General features: G+C 33.8%; 2 protein-coding genes across 2 annotated transcripts in view; one reads left to right on the top strand and one right to left on the bottom strand.

The window, feature by feature from the left end:
* ORC3 (origin recognition complex subunit 3) overlaps positions 1–1,939 on the top strand; it is a 56,022-nt gene extending 54,083 nt beyond the window's left edge. The window contains exons 18-20 of the mRNA XM_023534840.1: positions 104–241; positions 841–966; positions 1,569–1,939. Coding sequence (XP_023390608.1) covers positions 104–241; positions 841–966; positions 1,569–1,674 — 370 coding nt within the window. The 3' untranslated portion in view covers positions 1,675–1,939. The remainder of the gene's footprint in view (positions 1–103; positions 242–840; positions 967–1,568) is intronic.
* Positions 1,940–4,775: 2,836 nt separating this feature from the next.
* Positions 4,776–13,313, bottom strand: part of AKIRIN2 (akirin 2) — a 20,171-nt gene continuing 11,633 nt past the window's right edge. The window contains exons 2-5 of the mRNA XM_011367376.2: positions 8,801–8,944; positions 6,991–7,140; positions 5,686–5,757; positions 4,776–5,461 (exon numbers count right to left, since the gene is read on the bottom strand). Of these exons, the coding sequence (XP_011365678.1) occupies positions 5,451–5,461; positions 5,686–5,757; positions 6,991–7,140; positions 8,801–8,944 (377 nt within the window). The 3' untranslated portion in view covers positions 4,776–5,450. The remainder of the gene's footprint in view (positions 5,462–5,685; positions 5,758–6,990; positions 7,141–8,800; positions 8,945–13,313) is intronic.

Genomic DNA, 13,313 nt, shown 5'->3' with positions numbered 1-13,313 from the left:
GTATTTGTCTACCATGCATGACAACTTTCCTGGGATGTCTTTATATTTTTGGTACTTTGGAACTCATCTTTTATTTTTTTAATATCCTGTCTTGTTTCAAAAGCATTATTAATCACCTCATATTTCAAAAGTTCCTTCAGAAAAGTAGCTCACTGCTCAACAGTCACACTCCCAGTGCCCTGCACTCTGATTCCATATGTCTCAACAAAGCCATTGCTGCATTCATACCAGATCAGAATAAGTATGGGATCAAACCCCACGGTTAACAGTAAGCAAAAGCTAAACAGTTCAGGTCAGTTATGTTATTCCACAAAATAAGAAAAGTGTGTTGACTAGCATCTCCCTTACTGCATGAAAGAAAAAAAAAAAACATTGGAATAACAACACAACAGATTTAGCAATTAGGAAGTACAAGGAATACTTGGCAAGGCAATGGACAACTGTTATTCTTTGCGATAAATATTCTTTCCTCAGAATATTATAAAGTTAACTCTATTGAAGGCCCTATTTGACAGATGTCACCATTTAGAAATATTCATATTTGGCCGCTTCCAAGAAAAATAGGCATTTTCCTGGGGTAATGGAGGTTGGAGAATGTAGGATACAGGGAAGGCATCCTTCATTGTTCAACTTTGACTAGTTTTTTCTCTGTACATTTCTTAGTTTTCTGAAACAAGATCATTCAGGAGCCAGTCTATTACCTTTTAATGTATACTTGATTTGAAAAATCATCAGTGTAGTTTTGAGAATCTGAAATTTAGTGTAATTTTAAACATGCCAGTAATCAACAGCAGCAGTGTTTGACCTGGCTTCATACAGAGCCATCAAGTGCAATTAAAGATGTTTGGCAACGGTAAAGATTATTTTTTGTCTTGTCTCTCAAAAGGCTTTTGCAACAGTTGTGACAGCTGCTGAGAACATGGATGCAAATTCTGTAACTTCAGAAGAAAAGAATGAGATTATCCAGTATCCTTTTAAAACCATTTCTGTAATGTGCAAGTATACATAATAGAATGTTTATAGTTTCATCAGATCTACATTATTTATAAAGACATGCTCTAGTCAGCCTTATTACTTGTTAATATTAACCATGGTAATCCAGAATAATTCATTTCTAAATATTCTGAATTTAATCTAAAATGACAAATCTAAAATATTTGGTCTAAAACTCATATCAAGGACATATTCCAAAGTTCATAAAAAACATGTAAAACTCATTATTCTCTATTTTTATAAGGTTATTATAAAAATAACCTTTTAGAAGGGGAGAGGGAATTCATACTATGTGAAAATTTAGAATTAGGTAAGAATTAAACACTTTTCCATTCGTGTTTTGATAGTGGACTCTGATTACATTTAATGTTTGACTTAGGAGTATGTGTTTGAACTATATTGTAAACTAACTCTTTTTATTATTTTTTTATTTTTTAAGAGTTTATTTGAGCCAAACTGATGACATATGCCCAGGAGCATCTCAAATGCTCTCCCAACTAATGTTCTAACATTGAAATTTTAATCTCTTTTTGTCAGAATATAACACGGTCAATTTCCTTAGCTATAGCCTCCAGTGCTCGGTTTATTAGAGCTGTTTCTGAACTAGAACTTTTAGGATTTATAAAACCTACCAAACAGAAGACTGACCATGTGGCAAGGCTAACATGGGGAGGCTGCTAGAAAGCAAATGAAGCCCAGAAGGATCACATTTAGCTTGAGAAAAGGGAGACCAATCATACATACCACTAGAGGAAGATTGTTTTGGCAAGAAATGTGTAATCCCTGTGTGATGTTTAACTAGAAAGTAGATCGCTAACCCCTAAGAGATATGAATATATCAGAACACCACTGGAGTACAATTCAACAAATAACATGCTTACACTGTCCTCTCACAAAATCACTGTAATTTTCATATCATTAAATAAATTGTTCTTGAACATACGTAGTATATAAATGTTAATTTCCTTTATCCAGGAATATAAATTATTTACAATTGATTTAATACTACTCATTCCTGCTCCAAAAGATATTTTAGAGACAAATGGGAAAATATGAATATGGACTGAATATTAAATTAGGGAAGTATTCTAAGTGGAATAATGGTACCTAAAATATATAGAACCACCTTATTCTTAGGAGCTGCAGCATATATACATTCTTTATTTACATGTAAAGCCAATATGGTACAGTAATAACTGATCACTTTAACTGGAGCATTGGACTGTTCTTTCAGCTTTCGTTTGAATGTTCTAATAAAAAGGTAGTGGAAAAGGGGGAAGGAGATTCAAAGTTTAGGAAATTGAGTTTTGCTTTGAAGGTTATTATAGAGCAGAAAAATAGGGTACCAGAGCCAAAGGGGAATTAAGGGATCAGAAGACTTAATAGTATGTTTATTAGGCTTATGGATATGATCTGGTAAACAGAAAATGGATGCAGAAGAGAGGACTTCTATTACTGTGTCTTTGAATGAGATGGGCACTTGGAACCGATTCTCCTTACTTAGAGCAGACATAGCAGAGAATTGCTGGAACCATGTCTGAGTAGACAAGGACAGGCTATTAGGTGCTTTAGCAGAATATTCACTTAACACCAATTACTATTACTGTATAATTTTGAAGAGAATAAAAACCCAAATGAGGCAAAGACAATCACTTTCAACCCTAGCTGCTTAGATCACCCACAGAGCATATTAATCAGATTCCAACAGTTCTCCTCTCCCCTGTCCTCTAAAGCAGTCTGGAGATGGGTAGAATCCAGGATTTTTCCTAAAAATTCTCCACTTAATATTGCTGATGCAATAAATGTCTCCTTTGGAAACCATTTTCTTTAGGGATATAAGTTTTTGCCATAGGCCAATGATAGCTTTGATATTTTAAGCCTCTGATACTCTCTTGGATTGCCTATGCTTATTTTTTGTCTCAAAACTACAAAGAACTATACCTTGCAGTGTACCCCTGTTAATGAGGAACTTATTGAACACATTACAATAACCTAAGTACAGTACCATACTAAGCATTGCCTTTTACCAAAATGATTATTAGCACACTAAATTCTGTAGGTGTTTACCTATTGAAAGCAATTCCAGAGATTTATGGGAATTCAGAATCCCTAGGCAGCTAATATAACCTTTCTTATTGAGATCAAATGTGGTTGGTATTTGTACTAGAGTCATCAACTACTGAATTCATCTAATAACTATATCCAAGAGGTTGCCCATTTTTTTTTTTTCTAGAATTACCTCACATACTACTTAAAATCAGTATAGTAACCCTTAAGTTAGGACTTTTTGGTAAGGTGATAAGCAGAAATTTGGCTGTAGAGGAAATTTTATTCTTGACCAAAGTTGAATCTAGAATTAAAACCGTATTACAGGCATACTTTGTTTTATTGCGCTTTGCTTTATTGCACTCTGCAGATACTGCATTTTCATCCACACCAAGGCAAGAACCCACCAGCAAAATGAGTACAACTCACTGAAGGCTCAGATGATGGTTAGCATTTTTTTTTAGCAATAAAGTATTTTAAAATTAAGGTATGTAAATTGTTTGAGAGATAATGTTATTGTACTTAACAGACTACAATATAAATATAACTTTATATGCACTGGGAAACCAGAAAATTTGTGTGACTCACCATACTGTGATATTAAGTAGTCTGGAACCAAACCTGTCCTATCTCCAAGGTATGCCTGCCTGCACTTGTGGGCACCTCTGATTTCTCTTTAATATATCTTGCCCTCCCCCAAGTATAAAAATCAGTTCTTTTATAAATTTAAATCTATGTGAAAATTCATACATGCTCACTTAAAAGAATGTTCATTATTTTGCCCTAACTGGGGAGTTAAAGGATAAATATATCTACACTCACTCTACTCTCATTCTTTTATATTTTTACTTGCATTCTCCTAAAAATGCTATCTCACTATACCAAAGTGGCTGTCAACTGGGGACTGTTTCCTTCCTCCACCCCTCACGTTTTCCCTTCTCTGGAGGTACGTTTTGGTTGTCACAATAGGTGGCGTAGTGGGCGGAGGGAGTTTTACTGGCATCTAGTGGTAGAGATCCTACAATGCACAGGACAAACACAACAGAATGTACCTGACTCAAGTTGTCAATAGTATTGAGGGTGAAACTCTTGTATTTGTCCATTAAAACCAAGTAGAATTATCCACCTTACTGCCATCCTGTGTTATACCAATGTCTCTCAAATAATAATGTGCATATGAATTATCTGAGGATCTTGTGAAATAAAGCCTTGCACCTCTTTTTGGTCTTGTTTTAAAACAAAGAATAGGTGAAATAAGTGTTAAAAAAAATCTTCCACAAATTAGGTAAGTTATAAATACATATGTCCCAGTACATTTATGATTGGTTTAATTAGTGGAAATATGCTAACAATTCAATGAAAGAATTCACTGTAGCATTTTTGTGTACTTCATTATAGGAAAGCTATGTTTGAAAAGCATGTATTGAAAGTGAGTTAAATGTGTTTTCATATATCATCCTTTAAAAAAATAACTTGGAATCTGCTGACATCTTTGAGGTAAAAATTCCGCAGCCGTTAAAACTGATCATTTATGTAACATTTTCTCATGCAGTCAGTTATAAGAAAAGCAATTTGGAATCAGACTCAGGTTTTGAAAACACTCAAATCTTAGATTTGGTGAAAGACAAGACTGATTTACAAACCTTTTCAGGAAATTAACACTGATTCCTAGAAAATGCTTAGATTAAAACACTGGCTTTATTCAAAGACTACCCTTCTGCACATTAAAAAACAAGCAGGTTAGAAGTAAATGTTTTATTCTTCCAACTAAATTCCAGTACTACAAGGGCAGTAAAACAATGATACACTGGGAAAAAAATGCAGCAATAAACATTTGTTAAAAAGACTGATAGAATAAATAAAAACTACCAAAAAAAAGAAAATCATATAAACCCATTCGGAAACCCCAAGAAGTCCTGGAATACAGAAATGCCCTCCTCCTTCACTATTTCACAGGAAGCACTGTAGGCTATTTGCTTAATAATGTCCTGGGATTACATTCTAAATTATTAATAACTGGTTACAGCTTGGTTGTAGTGCACAATTAAAATCACACTAACTTCATCTGAAGTGTCATTCTACAGTTTTTATTTACATAACCAGTGAAGGGCATGTTCTTAGAATACCAGCTTTAATCCTTTTCAAACATATTAATATAAGAAGCCAAATTGTAATGATACAGCAAATGAGGCCACTGGTATTAATACAGGTAGCAAAGGTCCACATCTGGGTGGTACTGACATCAGGGAAATTTCCAAAACCAGTTGCTGCCTAAGAGTGGTTGCCACTGAAGAAAGCTTGAAATAACCTGTATTCACAGGGGGGTGTTGGCATTGCTGCATGTCATAATTGGGACCTCTTGCAACAACTCAACAAGGAACAAGGCAGCCCACAAATGCAGAAAATGTGATTCATGAAACATCTAAAGGGGAAGAAAAGGAAAATTAGTGCCAAGTCTAATTCAAAATTCAAACACATACCAGATCTTTATCCCCAATACTGCCTTAGGTATTAAAGTAACCAAAAATAAGCCTTAGTAAAATTTGCTGCCTATTTCCTCCAGGTTTCTCCTCCATTATTTTCTGTTTATTTCTCTTCTTGGGTATGAAGATAATTATAATAAATGTCTTCTTAAAAAATACTTACAACTAGCAGGCTGTTCTCCATATCGTCGCATTATCTGATCATGCGTAAACTTCACAAATGCATCATATTGTTCTATAAATAAAGGTACATGTCAATTACATGACTTGCAAAATGCCCTAATAAATTAGAGCAAGATAAACTCTGAAAAATCCTATATGTATAGTGAAAATATACAGTGAAACAATTCTAAGTTGGCACTTAATGAGACACGTAACCTCAATAATAACAGTAATACTAAATGGAAACCTATGCTTTAGTCCAAACCACATACCACCTCAAATGTAGGCTGAGTGGGGCTTATTTCTTAACCTATTAAAAATAAAGGGCTTGGAAAAAAAGATATCTTTCTACTCAGAAGGTTTATTATAAGTGGTTTATGAATGGAAATTTATTGCAATGCAAGGAAAAAAGACAAAAGCTTTAAAAAAAAAAGACACCCCCCCCAAAAAAAACCACGTATAACCTAATTTTAAAAAATGACACCTTAAAAAAAAAACCACGTATAACCTAATCATATGTCATAGAAAAAAAATGTTCTATGACAAATTCTCTTGCCTACATTAGCACCTTTAATTCCTTAAGAATCAAAAAGCTTACGATACTGGTATCAAATAAAATCTGTAGCACAAAAAACGAGTGAGGATTCTGATTAAGTTACCATACATAACAAATTTTATTTACTGCACTTATCAAATTTTACTTAAAAAATTTTTGGATAATTAAGACTGCAGCAGCTTGATACTCTAAAACGGTGGTCCCCAACCTTTTTAGCACTAGAGACCAGTGCTCCTATGAGAATCTAATACCTGATGATCTGATGAGCTAAGGCAGTGATGCTAGTGTTGGGGAGCAAGCAGCTGCAAATACAGATGAAGCTTAACTTGCTTGCCTGCAGCTCACTTGCCACTCACCTCTTGCTGTGTGGCCTGGTTCTTAATAGGCCATAGACTGGTACCAGTCCATGGCCCCAGGGGTTGGGGACCCCTGCTCTAAAATGCTGTGTGCAGTGCCAGATTATTTCAAGTTTCCAAATTGAAGTAAACAGCCAAAGTCAAGTTTTTAACACAGTACATCATAAGAAAAATCTAGTTCACTAATACTATTGATCTACATGGCTAACATATACTGTTTCTTGAGGTCCCTAAGGAGGCCATGAGCTCATTTCATTTTTTGAACTGAAATTCTCTGGTTCTTAGAAAACATTCTGCTAGCATGTAGAAAGTATAAGTGTTGTGAAGTACACATAGGAAATAATGCATTTCTTATAGTGACCTTCTGGTAGACTTTATAAACTCATCCCCATACCTGCAAGTTTTGTGTTCAGTATTTCTTCATACTCTTCTCGAACTTTTTCTTCACGTTCTTTCAACAAACGTTCACAGATCATCCCAACCTGCCGTAGAGTGAATAAGGGCTGTTCTTTTTTTAATGGCGAAGATGTTGCAGATGAAGTCCCTATATATAACATGAACAACAAAAAAAGCACCTCATTTAGAGCCATTACAGAAAGCATCTTCTAACTAAAGAGGTTTCACTTGGATCTTTTGCTTGTGACTGGAAAAAGACAGCAAGATGTATGCAATCAAATATAAGGGTTTGAAAAGTCTAAAGGTGAGTGGAGAAAACTACAAAATAAAAACAAAACTTCATTAATAAAGTTTTTTTTGTAAATTAATGATTTCAGCTACGAGACCATTTTGTAAAAATAAATACTGAGAATATATTCGTAATAGTCAATATTATATTTTATGGTCAGAGTCCCTAAAGATTATTAATCTAATAGCCATTTGGCATTATCAGATACTTGATATAAAAGATTTCTTCAGAATACATTCCTCTTAAAGTGCCACTTAAGGAGATTCAATTTCCAAACATAACATTTGTCATTTCTTGAAACATCTGAAATTTTTTTGAGAACTCATGATTATGATAGCCATCCATTATAACACTGCTGTAAGTATTTTATGCACAAATACATGGATTTGTTAGCAGTTTTTTGTCCTGTGTATAATCAATCTATCCCCAATGTATCCTCAATGCCTCTTTTCACTATATCTTTATAACCTGCATAGTTGGGACCAGTTAACTATGCTTGTTAGAGTTGTGTCCATCAACATGAATAAAGTATAGCAGAGCTTTATTTATATTAGCTAAAGTAGTCCATACCTACTAAGGCTTTATTTACTTTTAAATTTCCAGCTTTGTTAGTTGAGGCTGCCAGCTAATTCATCTTCTAAGAAATAAACTAATGAATGATGATCATCTTAATTTCTTGCTGATATAATCTAGTCTCTACCTTTACCTCCCCTTACCAGATTTTACCCATTTATACTTGGCCTCCCAAACTGGCAGTACTGCAGAATTTAGTTCTGAACAAGTTCATGTTTCCTAATCTAATTTTATTTCACAGTATTATAGACTTTGAATGTTTTTTTTCCCCTGCCAGGTTTTCCTATTCCTCCTGCAGACAACTACTGTCACAAGAAAAACTATTTTGCTGAGTTTACTCAAGAGCCACTTTTAACAACTCTTTTTCAGTAAGCTTTACTTCCTCTTCACTTCAAAAAGCCTTAATTTTTCTGCCTTTTTAAAAAGTGTATTTGTAAACTACTCCTTCCAATAAGAGGTAGGTAAAAAACAACATAGGATCAAAAGAATCCACTTTTAGGAATCTATCCTAATGGGACAAATACATGAAGGTACAGGTACAGAGACATTTTTGTAAATACTGTAATAGCAAAAATTCTGAGTCTAATTTATCCTTAAAGGTTAAATAATTATGGGAAATCCATAAAATAGCATAGTATTCAGCTATGGCAAGATCCATGTATACCAAACAGAGAAACATATGGTATATTGTTAATTTTAATGGAGGTTGCATACAGCAAGCACTTATGGGGAAGTCTATTTAGGGGACATTATATATAGGTGGTTGTCTTTGGGTAGTGGGAATCCAGGTGGTGATTACTTATTTTGTACTATATTTTTAAGAGATCATGCATTATTTGTATAAATGTGTTTTTTAAAAATCAAGGGGAGAAATAGGTGCTTGAATGACTAAATGATTGCCTTTTCCCAAACTTAAAAGCGTTCCTTTCACTTAGTTTATTATTACCTGGTGAAGCTGGTCCACTGAGGAGAAATGCATGTGGCTGTGCATCAGAAGTACAACATGGATCTGTCTGTTGGAAACTAGTTTCTAAATGTCTTCTCTTCTGCATGCGTTTATACTCTTGTTTTATGTTGTACAGAATTTGTTCTAAAAGAAAAAATTAAAATTTGGCAAGATAAAAACTTTCAAGTTAAAAAAAGGGTTAGGTTTCAACAATTATTAGTAGACCCAATCTACTGAAAATATTCTCTTAAAATAGTATCTAGAAAACTGATGTTCTGAGAGGGATTAGTTTCAGCATTAATGAGGGGACTCATTTAGAAATAGCACATATACACCACGTGAAATTCAGCTATTCTATAATACCATTCTTTTTGAGCACTGATTTGCAAAAATAAAGTTTTCATTCTTTGTAATAAGGGAGTCTGTGAACTAAAACACATGATTCACTCAGCTTCTAAAGAATCCCAAACTCAAAGGTCATTTATTCATCACACATTGAACTATTAAATAGGCTTTTCCTAGATCATAAATAATAAGTGGGAGGACTATGTTTATATAAGCACATACCAATGAGAAGTGACAATATGCCAGAAAAATGCCAGAATAGATGGGAACTAAAAAATTATCGTATGTTAAATGGTCATGGCCATTAATATTAAGCTAAAAAGAACCTAGAACCTATGAATACCCCATCATTAACAGCAAAGTTTTGTTCTGAATATTGGGGCAAAAACTCATGTAAAGTGATTGGTATATAACAGGTACTCGGTAAGAACCACTATACCATAGTGCCATTATCTTCAACCACAACCATAGAAACAGTTAAAATTATATCAAGCATATTCTTTAGGCCATTCTAGAAAGATTTTTAATTGAAAATAGTTACCATTTAACCACTTTAGAAAATCCGTGAGGTTTCCACGCCCCTCCAGACTCTCAGAACCACTACAGCTCCTAAAGTAACAGGCTATCTGTGTGAAACTACAGCATGTCCTTGAATAACATTTTGTTCAATGTCATTTCCATAGGAACTTAAGTCTTGTTAACTCTTGACCTATAGTAAAACTGGTTTTGTTATACGTTATTTCCTTTAATGTCCTAGAACCTATCAATGACGTGCAGTGAGGACTTGCTGTACATCCCAATTACTTAATAATCTCAATCCAAAGCAAAATTAAACAAAAATTTAAAGTTAAGGTGGCAACTAACAGGCAATAAAATATTCATAAATATAACAGTGTAACTTAAACAATCAATTCTACAATGATGCATTAATTTAAAAATGAACTAAACACTCAACTGAAGGCTAAAGATTTATGTGAGATCAATTTTTGTTTTTTGTTGGTTAAATTTAATACTGATGGTTTTCTTAGGTATATACTGAATTCTCATGTCTCTTTTCTCACTTTATATTGTTTCCCTAGTAAGAATTTTTAGGGCTTTTGAGAGAGAGACTCTGAGGGGACATCAATCAGTCTCTTAAACATTTTAGACTATGTCAGGGAAGAAAACAAATTGCAAAAGATATACGCAATGAAGATTCCATTTATGTAAATTTGTGTATAAACAAACCTGTTTTATGTATGCATGAATGCAGTTTAAGTACAAAATCACACATTGGATGATTGACTTTCAAGGTGGTTTTAGCTATATTTAATATTTTTCAGAATGTTAACTTTTTTATATTAAACAATTATTTTCAGTCTTCTTCCATTTATTTGAAATAGTTTGTAATTTAAAAATAAAGTTACCAGTGTGAAATAAAATGGCTGTCTACTGAACAATTAAGTACCTTGATCGAAATGGGTTTCCTAAGATTCACAGGTGTCCAATAAAATTGGTGCAATATCCTATACCAACCAGGACAAGGTCACATATTCCTATTTTTTAATAAAAGAACTCTTTCAGGAGCAACGGTCTAAAATAAGTTTCAAAGTAATGATGGTTTGATCTCTGATAGACAGCAAGCTTTATTCATCACTTTTTGCTCAAAGCTACCACCACCTGATCATGGCATCTTAAAGTTTATTCCCAACCAGAGACTTTAAACGTACTAGCAGAGTAATTTGACCTTAACATCTTTTGTATGACATTCTTTGATCACCATGCAGCTGTTCCAATTAGTCTTCCTTTTTCTTACAAAATCAACCAAAGCACAACTAAGATGTACCAAAAGAATAGTTGTAACAAACTCTTGATAATCTCAAAAAACCATCTAGCCTAGCATTAAGATGTTAAACTTGAAAAAATTTAGCTTTATAAACCTCCATACTATCTTAAGAGGCATTCTAACAAGCTAAACAATTTTAAGGTATAATTTACAAATGAATCCACCAATTTAAGTGTATAATTCAATGAGTTCTGACAAGGGAATACATAGTCATGGAACCACCACAAGCATAATAAGGGACTTTTATCACCCTAAAAAGTTCTCATGTTCCTATTTGCCACCAGCACCACTAATCTACTGTCACTGTATAGTTTTGCCTTTTCTAAAATTTCATATAATTGGAATCATAAAAAGTATAGATATTTTTGTCTAATTTTTCACTCAGCAAAATGTTTCCGAGATTCATACATGATATTGCACGATTCAGTAATTCCTTTTTACCGATTCATATTCCATTGTATGTGTATATACCGTAATTTATCCATTCTCCTTTTAATGGACATTTGGACTGTTTCCAATTTGGGGCTATAATGAACAAGGCTATTATGAATATTCAAGTACAAGTTGAGGGGTAGACAAATTTTCATTTCTCTTGAGTAAATACCTAAAAGTGGGACTGGATGGCTTGATTATATGGTAAGCGTATTGCTTTACTTTGTAAGAAACTGCCAAACCATTTTCCAGAGTAATATACCAGTTTGCATTCCCACTAGCAACGAATATTCCACCTGTTCTACATCTTTGCCAACACTTGATAGTCTCAGTTAAAGAGCTGAAGGATTTTGAATGCTATTGCCTGCACTTTTTTTTACATCTAATATGATGCAACTATGTCATCTAAGCCTCACTGTGCCCTCAAGTGCTATAATACTGGCAATATGTGATCAACATTGTTATGCAGCTAATGGTCCAATTCAACTTGACCAAGATCTCAGCAGCATAAGTAACAAACAGCTAAAGCTTCAAGCTCAATTTATCTCAGTTCAGAGGTATAAACAGTTTTGAAGCTGATAACTCAAATTCCCCCAGGTTCAATTTAATACAACTCACATTTTAAGTTCACCAATATATTTGCCTGACTTAAGCTGCTTCCATACCAGCTGGGTAAGGGCCTTCCATACATCAAAAATGTACCTATGTCCACTTAGTCTTAAGCTATTTACATCTATCTAGCCATCTCTTATTAACCTAGCAAGTGACACTTTATTTCAGCTACATGTTACACGTGATATTTGTGCTGCCAACACAGTTTACATTCTGTCAAAGAAATGTGAAAAATAAACAGCCAAAAACCTAGGTAAATGTGAAAATGTGTATTTTGAAGCAATGTTAAGCTTACTTCCAAATTGTTTTACTCATCTTAGTTGTGACTGATGACTTAAGAAAGCCTAGACACAATAAGGTTAACAATATTATAAGCAGGAGGAAAAAAACAACTGAGTTGATGCGGGTAAGAGAAACACCATTAAGATAGGACTAAGACCAAAATGAGGAATATGTATTTAGAAACAACTAAAAATATGTTTAAAGTTTTAAAGGAGAACCACAAAATTGGGGGAGGGGAGAAGTCAAGTATCTTTTTTTCTAGAGTGGAGTCCATAAAATGTCTAAACACCTGTGATATGTGATGCTCAACTTTTGGTACCAACCTGTATAGACTTAATGTTTTCCTACTGACATCATTACTAGATCAAACATTAAGTTTTCATTAACAGTTTTAAGTGTAGTATAAGACCTTTTTATTTCACCTTATGTGCTAATTTTTCTATGGCATCTTTGAAAAAATAAAGTGAAAGTTCATTTAGACAGATAAACAATGGAATTAAAATAAATAAATCTTGAGTCTGTCAGTTTCAGGAACACAAATGAAATGGAAAACCTGTACATAAGTAGAGAACCTGCCTAAAACTAAGAAAATGTTCCAAATAAGGTAAAAGACCAAATCTAGAGCTCTGAACTACATGCTACACATTGCCATGCCTACTTTATAAATTCTCTCTCTCTCTCTCTCTCACACTCACTCTCACACACACACACACACACACACACACACACACACACACACACGAGTTGCTATGGAGACCCATCTTTGTAAATCAACTTTTTCCCATGATTATCTGTTCAGATAACAGTTCTTAGTCCCTTGAAGGAACCTTAAGGACAATATTCTTATCCAGCCAAAAGCTATCTAAGTAAAAAGAATGTGCTGATGCTGTTTATAATTCACTTTAAAATTACTGCTATGTCCAGGGAACCAGGAACCAAATTTTAACATGGTTGTGAAGTTTTATCTACAGTATTAACTTCTATTTGGATTAACATGAATCCTAAAAAGCATAATAC

Source organism: Pteropus vampyrus, unplaced genomic scaffold (assembly GCF_000151845.1).
Source record: "Pteropus vampyrus isolate Shadow unplaced genomic scaffold, Pvam_2.0 Scaffold133, whole genome shotgun sequence".
Taxonomy (NCBI): domain Eukaryota; kingdom Metazoa; phylum Chordata; class Mammalia; order Chiroptera; family Pteropodidae; genus Pteropus; species Pteropus vampyrus.
Note: the sequence above shows the minus strand (reverse complement) of the source record. Positions and strands in the feature narration are given on the sequence as shown.